Source organism: Carcharodon carcharias, chromosome 20, assembly GCF_017639515.1.
Source record: "Carcharodon carcharias isolate sCarCar2 chromosome 20, sCarCar2.pri, whole genome shotgun sequence".
NCBI lineage: Eukaryota > Metazoa > Chordata > Chondrichthyes > Lamniformes > Lamnidae > Carcharodon > Carcharodon carcharias.
Genome location: NC_054486.1, coordinates 97411394 through 97427904, shown reverse-complemented (window position 1 = coordinate 97427904; position 16511 = coordinate 97411394). Strand labels below are relative to the sequence as shown.

Sequence of the window (16511 nt, the reverse complement as noted above, 5' to 3'; positions counted from 1 at the left end):
GCTTTCACGTGACAGCTGTATTAAGAAGGTGATAAACTTAGTGCATGGTATTGAATTTGTAGAATATAAACATGTCTGGCACAAAATATCTTCAGTCAGGCCTTTTACCAATATAAATGAGGAGCCGCCATTGGCTTGAACCAGTGGATGGTGTTATCTGAATATGTGTGTACACATATTCACATATCTTAGGTTAGGTACCTGGATAGAGATGCAGAGGGTCATACAATTGCTGCTGGGGCTTCACATTTCAGAGTGGTGGGATAACAATTTTTTGGATAGGATTACAACCTCCATTGCCTAGCCACTGACTCCATCTCTCCCTTGCAAGCTTCTGAGGCTGAACTAGATTGTTTGCAACTTTGGTGTCGTATTTGACCCTGAGATGAGCTTCCGACCACACCTCTGAACCATAACTAAGACTGCCTATTGTCATGATGACAGGAAACTGACTGAGTGAGAACTACCTACAACTTCAACAGCCTACCACAAACATATTGAGATGTTTAAAGAAGGCCTTTTTTAAAAAAAGAATACAAGAAAAGACACTAACCAAAGATGGAAACCAGCATTCATCTGATGTCTGGTATTGTAAGTGACCACTTTTCTGGAAAGCTCCTGTATGGATTACACCTGAGATGTTGCATGTAATTTCACACCTGGGAAGTGGTCAAGGTTCACAGCAAACAGGGAATCTTGAAAGGAAGGCATTAAAAATGCAAAGTGCTGGACCTTTAATCTACTGTAATTCTGTCAAGACAATGGGAATTGCTACCCAGCCAGTTACACCCACCAGACACTCAAAACCCACTGTGAAGGACACAGTAACTCCATGTTTGTCCCTACAACCACACCCCCCCCCCTCCACCTCTTTGTCTCTCTATCTCTCCGCCCCCCACACACACACCTTAAACCAGCTTATATTTCAACTCTTTCTTGGACTCGAACGCAAGTTCTGTCGAAGGGTCATGAGGACTCGAAACGTCAACTCTTTTCTTCTCCGCCGATGCTGCCAGACCTGCTGAGTTTTTCCAGGTAATTCTGTTTTTGTTTTGGATTTCCAGCATCCGCAGTTTTTTTGTTTTTATTTTTTTGTTTTTAACTCCATACCCTGTTGGTTTCTACGATCTCAAATTTGTCAAAAAGTTCCTGAGATGAAAGATCAAAAAACTGGGATTACTTGGCCTACAAAAATGACTGTGAGACAGGTTAATCGAATACCTCCCTGGAAATATACAAAAAGGAAGTTAAAGAGCTGGTTTTGCAAGACCAGAAATAGAGAAATCATCAAAGTCACCTGGAAAAGAACTGATGAAAAAAGCAGTGAGGAATATCTCTCTCTGAAGCTAAGTGTGTCTTCAGCAAAGCAAAGTACCTGAACTTCAATTCAACTCCAGGATTTTAAAGGAAACCACCTTGCCTCAAATGGCTGCAACATTCAACAAACCACCTCACGGACAAGCAAAAGGACTTAATTGTGTAGTTTTAACTTTTATTTGGACTTTAACTTTCTCACTCTTGATATCTGTGTGTGTGTATGTTGTCACTTTTATTTTTTTTCTCTCACGTTTAGTAACTAATAAACTTACTCTTGCTTTGACTCAAGGAAACCTGGTTTGATTGGCTCCTTATTAATAAATTAATGCATATTGAATTGGAAAAGACATTCGCGGGGATAAGAAATTTGAAAGACTTTTGTTGTGACCAATCAAGGGGGCTGAAATAAAGAGTAGCCAATTCACTCTTCCTCAACTGCTCGTAACAAAATTGGGGGCTCGTTGCCAGGATCTGTTCCCACAGACTAACGCAAGCATTAATGTGGAGAAAGTAAATTGTTCCTTCAAAAACAATTTTAAAAGCTGCAAAAGGTTGACTTGAGTCTGCAATGCCAAAATGGAAAAAGTGTCCAAATTTAAGACCAGTGTTTTTCTAGAAGAGAGGGAAGCTACTTATGAGGATTTAAAAGTCTCTCAAAGAGTTAAAAGGGCTAACTAGGCACTTAGAATGAGAGTTTCACCTGAAAGCTGTAAAATGTACAATGTTAAAATGCATAGCTAGAGAATTAGATTGCGAATTTAAGACGAGTAAGAAAAGAAATAGAATAGGCCAAAATACAACTGGAACAGAGACAGTGTGTTAGAACTCTAAGCGCTGGAAAGAGAGGAAGCTTTCCAAAGAAGACTACGGGACCTGAAAAGGGAGATAGAGGCAGGCGGAGTACAGTACTCTCAAAAAGTCAGAGACAGCCCAAAGAGGCTAAAAAGGCTGGAGACTGTCAGCAGCAATCTGTAGGAATACAGGGAACCAAGAGGGGGTCAGAGGCCCAAAAAGGGGCAAAAGAACCTGTAAGGGTTGAAGTAGTTAGGGAAGGCCTACTTACAATCAAAGAGGTTGGAGAAAAGCAGCAGAATTCTGCAGAGGTGCAGAGAGCTGGAGAATGTTCGGAGGTCCAAAAGGAGGTAATAAAACCTGTGAGGGTTGGAGTAGCAATGAAACAGCTGTTTGAATTTAAAAAGGTCAAGGTTAGGCCTGCAGAGTTTAAAGGATGTCCAGGAAGGTCCAGTGGAATTTAAAGCAAAGTGAATGACCCAGAAATTGGATTGGTAAATATGTTTTTCTCAGATTTAAATGGGCCAGGTAAGTCCCAAAAGCAGGTATAGAGATAGCTGGAGAGCCACTTGAGGTTAAGTGGGCCAGAGATAGGCCAGAAGAAGCACACGAGGCAAGATATAAATTGAGGAAGTTAAAAGAACTAAAGCTAGACCAGCAGAAATAAAAGAGGTCAATGAGGGTCCTGTAAAGGTTAAAAAGGAAAGGAGAAATAGGCCAGTAATCTGTTTGGCAGACAGCTCATGACAGAATTAAACAGGAACCAGGGAAGTTCAGACCAAGAAGGAGCGAGGGTGATGATCCACTTAAAGAGCAACAAGGGAATATAGCAGGAGCTGAATATCCACCTGAGGGCAGTAGTGTTCCAGAGAATATGGGACAAGTTACGGGAACGCCCTTCCTAAACCAGAGGAAAAACTAAGGAGAACCTACCCCAAAGCAGGCAATACTTGTGTAGATCACAAAGAGAATATCGGTGAAACTCATGCAGGAATAACCACTGATGAGCAAAGACAAAACATACCAAGTTTTAAACCTCAACCAGCACTGTATTGATGGGAAAGTAAAATGCCAGAGACAAAATCGAAATCCCTACAGGTGGTGAAAATCAAAATACAGCTAACTAACCGCCTAGTAATGAGATTTGTAAAAGTGGTGAGTTTGAGCAAATAAATTCATCGGATACAGAGGTAAAGAGGGAAGTGTTGAGCCTGATGAGAACAGTCCAGCCCACCAGTGAAACAAATTTGCACATTGAAAGCCTTTGTGAAACAAAGCACGAAGACAGGGCCGGGGAGAAGCACAGAGTGCCCCTACAGGTAACCCAGAACAACTTGGCTGTTAGTAACAACCTGGGAATAACAGTCAAGTAAATGTCAAGAAATTATCACATTTTTCCAAATATTATTGTGGATATTTTAAAGCAGGCTTATGTGTGTGTCTATGGTTGTGTTTGTGTGTGTGGCTAAGTTAATTAAACTAAAGACAATTAGACTGCAAGGTTTAAATTATCAAAGACATGAGGTGTAAAACAGGCATTTGAAATGAAGATGAGTAAAGCTAGGGTGAAGTCTCGGCAGAGACGGTGAGAATGCAATTTGTATTTTTAGATAAGTGGAGAAGTATTTGATTTTCAAAGGGACATGGAAGTTCTTTACAACTGGCAAGGTAAGTAAGGCAAAGTGATTACGTTTATTTTTCCCAAAAGTACTGGTTTTAATGATAATATGAATGATTTTCATATTCTGGAAAAGTAAATTTTAATGACAAGTTGAAACAATGGGATTTACAAATTAAAATGGGAGAGATATATTTAAAGAAGGATGGAAGGCTGTGTGAGTTGTGGCCGTGTGAGATCTTAAAAAGTGACTGTATGAAACAGACTTGGTGGGTGGGGGGGTGGCTGGGTGGGTGGGGGAGCCTGTAGCCACCCTGCAAAAGTTTGCTGTTCCAGTAGCCAAAGTTGTGTTAAAACTTTGGAAATCCACTGTCCAGTGGGTGCTTGTGGTAAAATTGCTGGATGACTTTATAAATTTGGGATCTATTTGGACTATTGCCTTAAAGGGTGTGAGAAGTTGGGAGTCTGGTTAAGTAGAAATTTTGGGAGCTATTATAACTGTGTAACTGTAATCCTGTGTGTTTAACTTTGTTGTTCTTTTGTTAATAAATGTTTTACTTTAATCTTTAAAATCTCTAAAGGTGGTAGTGGACTCATTACTTCTAACTTCAGTACACAAGTCTTCTTGTAATAAATACAAATTGCAAAATCGTTGTGATAGCGTGGCCAAGTTTCCCTCCTGGATTTGGTCAGCCTGGTAAAAACCATCTGCCATATCATAACATAAACCAACCAAATACCTTAGATGATACTTAATCCAGCACTGACAGGTGCAGTATTGCTGACCAAACATGACCAATACCAGAGATAAAGCAACTTCAGAACCCTGATTCTAATCTAATCTTTAAATGAATGCAACCAACCACCTGAAAGGGAAAAAAAGAAGCAACGTACAAGCAGGTTATCCAGGGCCTAACGCTGTTTAGGGCCATCTGGGTATCAAGCCTGCAGTAGGGCAAAATGACTGCAATTCGATTAAGTAGCGCAAAACGACTGCAGTTCGTCTAAGAGAGTGAATGGATGTGCATATGATTAGCTTTAATTCTCTTAAAATTTGAACATCTGTAATGAAGTGCTCATTGAAATTTGCGTTTCATTCTCCATGAGCGGGAGGTGTCATGTCGGCAGGGAACTGGCAGTGACAGCTACCTACAACTTCAGCAGCTAACCGCAGACATATTGAACAGTTTAAAGATGGCCTGTTTGTATAAAAAAATACAAGAAAAGGCACTGACCAAAAATGGATACCAGTAGCCACATGATGTCTGGTGTTTTATGTGACCACTTTTCTGGAGAGTTCCTATATGGATTGCACTGCTCTAAGATGTTGCATGGAATTTCATACCTGGGGGGTCTCAAGGTCCACGTCAAACAGGGACTGTTGAGAGGAAGGCATTAAAAATGCAAGGTGCTGGACTTCTAATCCACCATAACTCTGTCAAGACAATAGGAACTGCTGCCTAGCCGGTTACACCCCACCAGACACTCAAAACCCCCTGTGGAGGACAAAATTACCCCATACCCTGTTAGTTCCTACTAACTCCAAAATGTGTCAAAAGGTTTGAGATGAAAGATCAAAAAAATTATAATTACTTGGTCCACAACAATGACTGCAAGACAGGTAAATTGAATATCTCCCTGGGAAAATACAAGCAGGAAGTTTAAGAACTGGTTTTGCAAAGCCAGAAACAGAGAAATCATTCAAGTCATCTGAAAAAGAACCTCTGAAAACAGCAGTGAGAAATATCTCTCTCTCTCTCTCTCTCTCAAGCTAAGAGTGTCTCCAGCAAAATACAGTACCTGAACTTCAATTCGACTCCAGGATTTTAAAGGAAACCACCTCACCTCAAACAACTGCAACGCTCAACAAACTACACCTCATGGACAAGCAAAATCACTTAATCATATATTCTTTTAACTTTTATTTGGACTTTAACTTTCTCACTCCTGACATCTGGGCGTGTGTTGTCGCATCTTTTATTTTTCTCAGGTTTAGTAACTAATAAACATACTCTTTCTTTGGCTCATAAAAAAAACCTGGTTTCGTTGGCTCCTTATTAACAAATGAATACATTTGGATTGGAAAAGACATTCACGGGGAAAATAAATTTTAAAAACCTCTTGGAATCATGGGGAGCTGAAATAAAGGGAAGCCAATTTGCTTCTCAATCAGTCGCAACACTGTTTCCACCTCCGTAACGTCACCACCCCTCCCCCATCACACACAGCCACCCACCCCAGCTCATCTGCTGTTGAAACCATCATTCATATCAATGTTACCTTTGGACTAGACTATTCCATCATTCCTGGCTGGCCTCCCACACTCTACCTTCTGTAAACTTGATATCTTCCAAGTCTCTGTGTCTGTGCCTTTACATATACCAAGTTCAGTTTATCCATCACCCTTGTGCTCATTGACCTTTGTTAGCTCCCCGTCAAGGATCATCTTGATTTTAAAATTCTCACCCTCATTTTCAAATCCTTGTCCTTCTCTATCCCTATAATCAACTCCAGCCTCTCAACTCTCAGAGATATCTGCGCTCATCTGATTCTGGCCTCTTAAGCATCCCTGATTTTAATTGCTCCATGATTGGTGGCCATGCCTTCAGCTACCAAGGTCCTAAGCTCTGGAATTTCCTTCCTAAACCTCTCCTCCTCTCTACCTCGCTTTCCTCTTTTAAGATATTCCTTAAAACTTACCTCTTTGACCAAACTTTTGGTCATCTGCCCTAATATCTCCTTATGTGGCTTGATATCAAATTTTGCTTAGTAATATTACAGTGGGAGCACCTTGGGATGTTTTATTTATGCTAAAAGTGCTATATAAATACAAGTTGTTGACAATTGCTCAGCAGAATGGTGGCTTATTCAGTGTACTGACTCATCAGCTCAGGGCGATAAGTAGTACTCAGCAGAATGTTTTTGCCTATGTTTGGCCTGATGCTATGAGAATTCATGGAGTCCCTAGTCAATGTTCAGGACTGCAGGACCAATGCTTCTTGACCATATACCAGTGTACCACCACATCTGCTCTGCCCATGGGACAGGACACATCCAGGAATGGTGATAGAGGAACCTGGGATGTCAGCTGAAAGGTATGATTCTATGAGTATGACTATGTCATGCTCTTGCTTGATTAGTCTGTGGGACAGCTGTCCCAATTTTAGCAGAAGCCCTCCGATATTAGTGAGGCGGACTTTGCAGGGTTCACTGAGCTTGGAGTGCCTTTGTTGTGTCTGATGTCTAGGTTGATACAGAAAGCCTATCTGGTTTATACTCTTCGTCTTTTGATATAACTGAATTGCTTTCTCAGCCATTTGAGTCAACCACATTATTGTGGGTCTGGACTTGTATATAGACCAGACTTGAAAAGAACATCAGGTTTCATTCCTTAAAGGAAACTAGTGAACCAGATGGATTTTACTGGTAGTTTCATGATCACTTTTAATGATATTTGCTTTTCATTCCAGACTTATTTAATTAAATGAATTTCCACTCCTCAGCTGCCATGGGAGGGGTGGGGGAAGGGAACAGGGGGGTTGGATTTGAACTCCTGTTTCTCAATCATTAATCTAGAGTTCTGGATTACAAGTCCATTAACATTACCACTATGCCACCATGCCCTGAGCTTAAATAGAAGACCAGCCATGATCATAATGAAAGGCAGCTGGAGCAGGTTTTATGGGCTGAGTGGCCTATTCCTGCTCCTGTTTCTTATACTGATTATATATGTGTTTTCTAACTTGTGCTGCAATTTACAAGAGTATGGGTGAAAAATTAAGCTCATGGGTGCACATTTTTTGTGCACCACAATTGCCGTTAGAGCTCCAACATGACGTGCACATTTGTGGGATGAATCGCAATGGGCATCTTATTGGTTAAGGTGTTAATGTGTGCACAAGGAATGTCCATCGGATGTATGAAGAGCAGGCGAGTCATGATATTAATTCGTGTACAATGCTGATTTGACACCAGTGGTGCCATTTTGGCACCCAAAGGTCTGGCTAATGTACTGTCTTAGCCTCTCGTAGCTGAACACATATTCAGCAGTAAGGATGCCCCACCAATGTTAGTTAAAGGAATCGTCAGCTACCTGCACGTTATTTGCTTGTACGACCATAGCAATGGCCAGAAGACATCAACAAGCATTTGGTACATTCGATAGTTTCAAGTTGAAGGCGTCTACCAGAAATGATGTTGCAGGTGCTGAAGGACTTTATCCTGACTTCAAGGTTTCTGCACATGGATGCTCGAGTCAGCATTTTCCTTGGAATACAGCATGACTTGAAGCATGAACAGAAGCCACACATAGCAGGACAAGCTGCTGGGAGAGGGAGGAGTCATTGACTATAGATTGTAAGTAGATGATGCCCAAGTACTGATCCTTGTGGTACCCCATGAATTACATCCTGCCAAGCCAAAAGTGACTTATTTATTCCTATTCTCTGCTTCTTGTCTGTTAACCAGTTCTCAATCCATGTTAATATGTTATCTCCAATCCAGTGAGCCTTGATTTTGTGTAATAATGTATGCCTCTGTAATATGAGGGACAAAGTGCCCTCATCTGTGTTCCAAATTTCTAAATTTCTACGTGGGTTACAAATAATCTCAGCAGGCCTAGCTAATTGGCATTATTATCTGCCTTCTGATCAGGCACAGCAAGTACCTGCTATGTATCTTTTTTCTCATCCAATGTTGTTACTGCGAGTTGCTGTGAGTGCTTTGATGTGCATCCTGAAGATTTTCTTTGCACTCCGAAACAAAGTCTTGCAGGCACTCAATGCAAGATTATGGAAACTAGCCATTTTCATATTACAAACTATTGAAGATATTCACTTTCTCCTTATTTGTGCAAAACTATGAACCCCTTCTTCCCTCTCCTTAATTCTCTTCTCTCCTCTTACCACACCACAGTGTGCCCTTGTAGAGCAAGCAAGTAATCTGGTTCATCAACACTTTTTCAATAGGCTTGTAGGAGGTATGCATGAGAACACCTTGAGATAACCCTTCTAGTTTTGATCCCCATTCTCGTTCCTCTTCACCATACTTCCTATGGGAATATAGTTAAGATCCTGTTCTTTCTATCACTTCATGGTGTCATCTGTTTGCATTCCAATAACTAAGTTACTGCCCTCGTTTCATATGACTATTTGATGCCCTAGGTGAAAATGGACGGGGCTTTTTAATGAATTGAAATAATTTCAGAAAGAAAATTAAAGCACAGCTTCAACTAAATTTCTGGTAAGTATATGCACAAGTGTGTGTACTTTGGGAATCCCAAAGTTGTGTTTCGTTTTCGTTTATTTCAGTGCTTGAACTGTCAAAATTCACTTCAGAATCTCAGTTACAGCAAAATGCAATTTTTGTTTTGATTACAGGCTCCTGTCCAAAAGAAGTGGTTGCTTTCAACCCTCCACTGTGTGTGGCATAACTCTTTCTATGCCCTTTGTAATTATGTACATGATCTTCAGTTTTGTGTTCTTTAATCAGGATGAAATGGTAGAGCTCGATGCAGATGATCTGTGAAAGTGACTGGATAATCTTCTACTAATGTTCTTTGCATCACAAATTAGTTAATGTGTCAGAGGATATGGGTTTCCTTTGACCCCAATACGTTCCTTTCCAACATCCATCCTGTCATTCAAATCCATATTTCCCCACCTGAGGGATGATCTAATGTTGGAAGGTAGGGAAATCTGCAAACAACAGAGTGTCCTCAGGTTGTCAAATGTCCCCGTTTGTCCTCTTTCCCCGCAGTCCAAGATACACGGACTGAGAGACTCCAGCAGAAAGAAATAGCAAGATTTTTTACATCTGTAAACAGTACACCAACTGTTTAGAAAGGATGGGCCAATGATCTTTCTACCCCAGTTCTACCAAAGCTGCTGTGAAGTCAGTTATGAGTTTTCAGAGTATATTCTGTTAATGAGCTTTCCTTCCACTTGGATGGCATTTGATGCCTTTCTACCTTAGCCTGACTAAAATTGGAACTCAATGGATCGAAGAACAAAGTTGCACCTCAGTATGTCAATTACTGCCAAATCTGACCAGTTGCATCTCTGGTTCTTCACATGGTTATATCAACTACAGCCTCTGCTGCTTATTGTATTTTCTTATTATTCACATTGTGAATCTACGTTTGATGCACACCCATCTATAGCTTCATGTAAATTTGATAGCATTTGCCTTTTATATTTGATGTCCAAAGTTCAGTAACTTCCGGTCATTGGACTGAAATTTAAATGTTGAGAGAGCTTTTGTTTGCTCTTGTCAAAGAACTAAGACATATTTTCAAAAGCATTGTCATAGGCTGGATTTATTAATGTTTTAGAAACGCAGAGGCAGTAAATTTTAACACTATTAAGTTTGTTTCAAAAGTAAAAATGTTATTAAAACAAATTACAGAACAAAAGTTGGGGGGTCTCACTATCAACATTTCCTTTTGTTTAATAAGAAATGCAACAAAGAATTAAGGACAGTGTTTATTTCCTTTTTTGTGTTTGTGTGTAATTTATGGTCCTCAAGTTGAGGGAAGATGGTATTAGAGAATAGGGGCATTAATCATATTGAGCAACCTCTGTCAGTGTTAGGCACTCCAGATTTGATGTGACAGGATAAGAAGCAAAATTCCTTAGCCCGAACCTCTGCAGAACCATCTACGCGACCAGTGTGCCATTTTTACCATTGCTCACTCCAGTTAGATTCAGGACCGTTGATGCTGTGGGCCTATTTCCACTAAAAACCATTGACATTGTATAAATCCATTTCTCTTTAGGATTGATACCACTGTCAGAGGAAGCAGGCTATCATCTAATCAATCTGAATTGCAGTTCTGTCATCTTGTCTTGGCAGTGCCATGGAAACACAGAGGGAGCAACATTACAAATTGCTGCAACAGCGGGAAGGCACCACTTTGACTTTCAATGTAATGTTAAAGTTTGTCATGCTCATTCAACGTGATGATTCACATGGAACCAACTTAACTGAAACCATTTTGTTCCAATATAATTCAGTATGCTCGCCAGTGCTATCACTATAAATTTAGTCCTAACCTCCAGGCGCACGTTTAACATTTTTTTACAGGAGTCAGTTGGCAGAAGCAATAATATTAATCCAATGTAATTGGATAATAAAAGCAAAAGTACTTTGGTGTTTGGAATGAGGACATTGTGTTGAAACAACTTGCTAATGGGCACTCTACACCCGTGGTGCCAGCTTACTTTTTTTCTTTTTGAAGGGTGCTGGGCTGTGTTCCAACTTGCCATCTTTTTCCATTTCCAGTTTAGATCTACCTTATTCTCTGCCACCTTAGGTATTCACAATTTCTCTAAGTCACTTAAATGACTCATTAATTTATTTTATCATTCTTTTACCTATAATCTCATGTTGGTATCAGTTCAGCCGTTTAACCGCATCCTGTCTTCCATTTAAGAACTTTACATATCATTCTACATCATCCTTGCCTTTTTCTGTTCCTATGATGTACTATTCGTTTAATGTTTTCCAATCTGATGAAGAGTCTACACCTGCAAGTAACTTGTTTGTTCTCTCCACAGATGTTGACTGAGCTGCCAAGTGTCCAGGACTTTCTGTTTTTCTTGCCGTTTTCCCAATATTTGCTGGTCTCGTTTTTGCTTTTTGTTCAAAGTACTTTTGTCTGCTGTGTTAAGTTCCAAATACCCTTCGCAAACTATATTGGTGTGCTTCACCCCCAACAACCTTGAATTAGATGGAAAAGTTGAACAATTTTGAAGTTTCAAATTCTAAACCAGAAGTTGTGTAAAAACTGAGTTTTGTCAACGCTGAGGAATCAGCCAATTTGTAGAAGTTCCTCGATGCTTGCAATTCATATGAAAAATGTAAATATAACTTCCTAAATTTGAATTTCCCCTGTGAAGCACATGCATTGCAAAAGTGTTTGCAAATCATGGGACTGGTGAGTAGTGACAGTGCTGTGAAAGTTATTTGTAAAACCTGTGAATTGCAATATAATTTCATCAAAGTAGAAAATTGTTCAGTGTTCACTTCATAAATTGAACATTTCAGCTGGAAACAGTAGGGGTTTTTGTTTTGCATTTTATGAAGATGAAAAATGATAGAGTTGAACTAAATATTTCTTTGCAGATTTTCAAACTGTAAACCAAATTGTTTTTTAAAAAATTGAAAAGCCAGAAGTTAGTGGAAGTGACTGACGGTGGAAGAGGCATAGGGCCTGATGGCATGCACCCTAGAATGTTGAAGCACATCAGCAAGGAAATAGCAGAGACTATTCACAATCTTTCAAACATCCTTAGTTATAAGTTATACCACAGTACTATCAATGTAACAAATGTATTTAACACGGGAAAAGGAAGTAAGCTGGGCACCTATAAATTGGTTGGCCCAAGCTGTTTATAAGACATGACACACTTGGAAAGACGGGTTAATTAAGGAAAAAGATAAATTATGTCTGACAATTTTTAGTTTGAGAAAGTATCGTGAATAAATAATGAGCAATGCATTGGTTGTTGTGTGTGAATTTTCAAAAGGTGATTAATAAGGCACCACAAGAGACTTTTTGATTAGTAATTAAGGCACTGTGTTAGAAGTATGTGACAGCATCGACTGGAAGCAGGCTAAAGGACACAATACAGAGTCTTGGTTAATAGATATTTTTCAGACAAGAGAGACGTAAAAAGTGGTATTATCAAATGTCGGCGTTGGACCTCTTCTCAATTGACCTATCCTCAGATAATGCTGTGTGCAACCACGCAGCAGTCAGGAAGGTACTGTGCAGGCTCTGTTATTGGTTAGATACCACACTAAAAATTTAAAGGGCATCACACATTCAGAAAACTGGTTGTACACAACAACAAAATTTTACAGGAAACATTTGAAGGCACAATAACAAATTTTGCGGGCGACATAAAAATGGAGAACGTGATTAACTACGAAGAGCATTTGGGCTAATTGATTGGGCAGTCAAATGTTAGATAAAATACAATGCTTAGAAATATGAGAGGATACATTTTGGAAGGCAGGATAGGTAATAAAATATACACTAAATGATAAACCTTTAAAGGGAGTAGAACACAGAGACTTAACGACTCACATACGCAATCTTTAAGTGTGAGTGGACTAGTTGATGAATTCATAAACAATAATCAAATGAGGGCAAAGAGTACAAAAGCAAAGAGGTAACTCAAAACCTATACAAATCACTTTTTAATCGCAGTTAGAATATTGTGCCCAGTTTTGGGCACCCTGCTTGAAATGTGAGATTTACTAAGGTAACAGGCATGAGAGGGTTAGAAGAAGCTAAAGAAAGTGGTACTCTTTTCTTTAAAAGTTAAAGGGCTGTTCAGAATTATGAAGGAATGTGGCTTGATAAATTAGGAAAAACTAATTCTTCTGGTCATTAGCAAGGCAGCTAAATTTGTCATCATCAAGGGGATGAAAGGAGATAACAGGAAATTTTATTACGCAGAGGACTGTTAGGATTAAATGTCACACCAGAAATAATAGCAAAGCCAGAGTCCATGAGAACTTTTAAAAAGAAGTGGATAAATATTTAAAAAGTGAAAAAAATAAAAAGAAAAGGGAATGTCTTTCTATGATATAAAGTTGAGTTTTCTTGTAAATTTCTGTTTCTTTTTTTAGCTTTAGAGTTATGGGGAGGTGCCCAGTGGAGGCCATTTAGTATGCTGCAGGGGCAGAAGGGTGTTTGCCCTCAACATTAGACAAACATATGAAAAAAGGCAGACAGGAAGAGACCTACTGCTCCACCCCCTCTCATATAATTGTGATAGCTTGTGCATCATAATACAGACATTTTCCACTCCACCGGGAAGCCATGTGATCTCCCAGCATAGGTGAAAAACCGGATAAAAGCCCAGGTTAATTAGGGGGAACTCCTGGTGAAATGCTTCTTGATCCCCTTAGGCAATCAGAGCTATTTCAGGGGACTGATTAATTTTATAATGTGCCTTTATCAAATACTAAGTGACCTCCATTCCAGCCAAAGACAGGTCCAACCCTATCAACTTATCCTATTCAATAGTCTAAGAGGCATCAAGAGAGCTCTTTAGGGCATTGGTTGGCTAAGTTTTACAAAGGGTGCCAAAGAAAAGGCAAAGGGAGATGAAAAGCTTAAGATTATTTTTAAATAACACAGATCTTTGACTTCTATAGACAGTGAATTATGACAACAAAATTATGTAAAATCTTATCGCATTTAAAAATCTGTCTTCTTAGGTGGTGTGGAGTCAGAGAGCAGACATCATGGAACGTGGAAGATGAAATGGAGGTAGGTGGTATAGCCAGGTCTATCTTCAGGAAGTGTGACCCAGGATATTGGAAGTGAATGAAAATTATTACATTGCTTTTCTCTCTCCTCCCTTCAAATTGGGAGTGAAATTGACAGTGATAGACCTCCTTGTCACCATATAAATTTGTTCCATTTGAACAAAAATGCATGGTCAGGTGCATATCCTGTTTACTGGAAATATTCCAACACAAACTGTAAACTAAATGAGCACACCCATTCTACAGAACAGCAGCACGTACATGTGTACGCACACACATGTACGTACGCACACACAAACGCACACACACAACTTATGTTAATAAGTTAATGCTAAAGTAAATGACTCCATTTTACACTTGTGTCTCAGTTTTAAAAAGGAATTGGTTTATGGGAGCCTTTAGCACATACCAATGTTAGGTTACAAACAGCGGAGACACATTGGATCATACCTCAACCCACTCCTGAACTTCTAACCTCAGTGCACAAAAGGGTACAGGAAAAGCAGTTAAGATGACCCCACCAAGCTGCTACTGCATATGTTTCAACATCCAACTAAAAGAACCAGTGGTTCAAGAGAAGTCTGTCTGCTCTGTTCTCTTTGTTACAGAGATACGGCAGGAGGGGGAGGCTGCCTGCTGTAAGTAGAGAGTAAAGAGAATGTATGCTTATTGTTGCAGTATAAGATTGCCTCAATGTAGTTAAAACACCAATATCCAATGGCAGACTATGATGGAATAGTAGGAAATACCCATGGCTTCCCCACTTTTGCAACCCTCCCCCCCCTCTTCACCCCCCCCCCCCCCCCCCCCCCCCCGGCCTATCCGCCAAACTGAGTTCTTGATCCTAGGTGCAATGGTACAATAAAGAGGTGTTTAAAGTCATGAATGGTTTCGACAGGAAAAATAAGGGAAACCAGTCTCCAGTGGCAGAAGGGTCATTATCCAAAGAAAACAGATTTAAGGAGATCACCAAAAAGAACCAGATGTGATATATGCAAATATTTTTAAAATCAGAATTATGATCTGGAATGCACTGCTTGAAAGGGTGGTGGAAGCAGATTTAAAAGAGAATTGGATAAATACTTGAAGGAAAAAATGCAGGTCTATGTGGAAAGAGCAAGGAAATAGAATAGTCGCCTTCTGTGCTGTTTTACTCCATGATTGTATGAAGCCTACCAGGTGGAACCCAGGAACTTCTCCATAGCAAGAGTCAGAAAATTACATGAGATGCTGTCTTGCACCTCACAAAAGACCAGGCCAGGATTCACAGGGGATGAAAGCAAATTGCTTCCCAATCCTTTGGTCACCACAGTGTATAACTTGGGATGGTAAAGGATTTTTTGATTAAAGTATTAAAATTCTATGCAAGGTAGAGTGAATAACCCTTTTACTGATGTTTATGAAATACAGTAATAGAGAAATCCCAGTGATATCAAAGGGAATTGGTTGGTTAATACACAGTTGTGCTCTTCAACAAGAACCAGCTTCTTAATTGAGATGGGACATGCAACATTCATCCTATTTAACAGGATCCATTTTATAGTCTATGTAATGGATACTGCACCCCAGAGGATGGAAACATACACATGTGCAGATTATAATTTTTTTATAAGAGTAATTAAATGCAAATAGTTTCTTTATAAGGTCACAGTAATATGTGCAGTTGTAAATCCAATCCCCCGCCCTCCCCACCTTCCCTATCATGAGCCAGCGATACAAAGCACTTGGTCCCCGATGACAGAAAGCAACAGCAGGCTCAAAACACTAACAGCGGGATTTTCTGCACCTGCCTGCTGCTGTGATCTTCCGGTCCCACCACAAGTCAATGGACTTCTGGCTGGGGCGCTGTCTCACCTGCAGCAGGTCCCGCCTGTGATGGGGCCGGAAAATCCTGCCCTAAGGCAAGTGCTCAAAATTGCAATTGGTAGATTTTTGTTAGGCAAGGATATTGAGGGTTACATAACCAAGGTGGGTAGCTGGGGTTAAGATACATGATAAGGTAAAACATGATCTAATTGAAGAATGGAACAGGCTCAAGAGGCTAAACGGTCTACCCCCATTCTTATGTTCCACTCCTGGATGTCCACGGCATTATTCTCTGTAATTTGCACTGAATGTTGGGCATTATTCTGTCATTCATCTGTTGATTTTGAGATCAGATCTTGCGTGTAAACATCCCAATTTTAATTACAACCTGCATATTGTGCTTAAAAGAAACCCAGTTTAAAAACAAACACTTTGAAAGCTCAGTGTAACTAAAAGCTAATTCTGTACTCTGCAATGTGAAATAAAAAAATTCTAGAAAAAGCGTAACCTGTTGTTTCTTAATCTGCAAATATTGAGTTCTGTGGTGCCTCAATGACCTCAAAGAACTAATGTCATTCAGAGTGACCAGTACCAGTTTTTAGAGTCCAGCTGCTGGTACACATTGGGCCTATGTAAGATAATGGTCCTGCAGAAATGAAGTATTTCGAGTGCAGCAGACCTCTATAAATGTGGT

The 16511-nt window shown here is 39.8% G+C and overlaps 1 protein-coding gene across 2 annotated transcripts in view; it reads left to right on the top strand.

Moving 5' to 3' along the window:
- The window catches only part of LOC121292833 (YLP motif-containing protein 1-like), a 159194-nt gene that overhangs the window by 132747 nt on the left and 9936 nt on the right, over window positions 1-16511 (top strand). For both annotated transcript variants that reach the window (XR_005946342.1, XM_041215293.1), the window contains exon 20: window positions 13961-14012. Coding sequence is in view for 1 of the 2 variants with exons in the window: in XM_041215293.1 (XP_041071227.1) it covers window positions 13961-14012 (52 nt within the window). In the remaining variant the exon portion in view is untranslated. The remainder of the gene's footprint in view (window positions 1-13960; window positions 14013-16511) is intronic.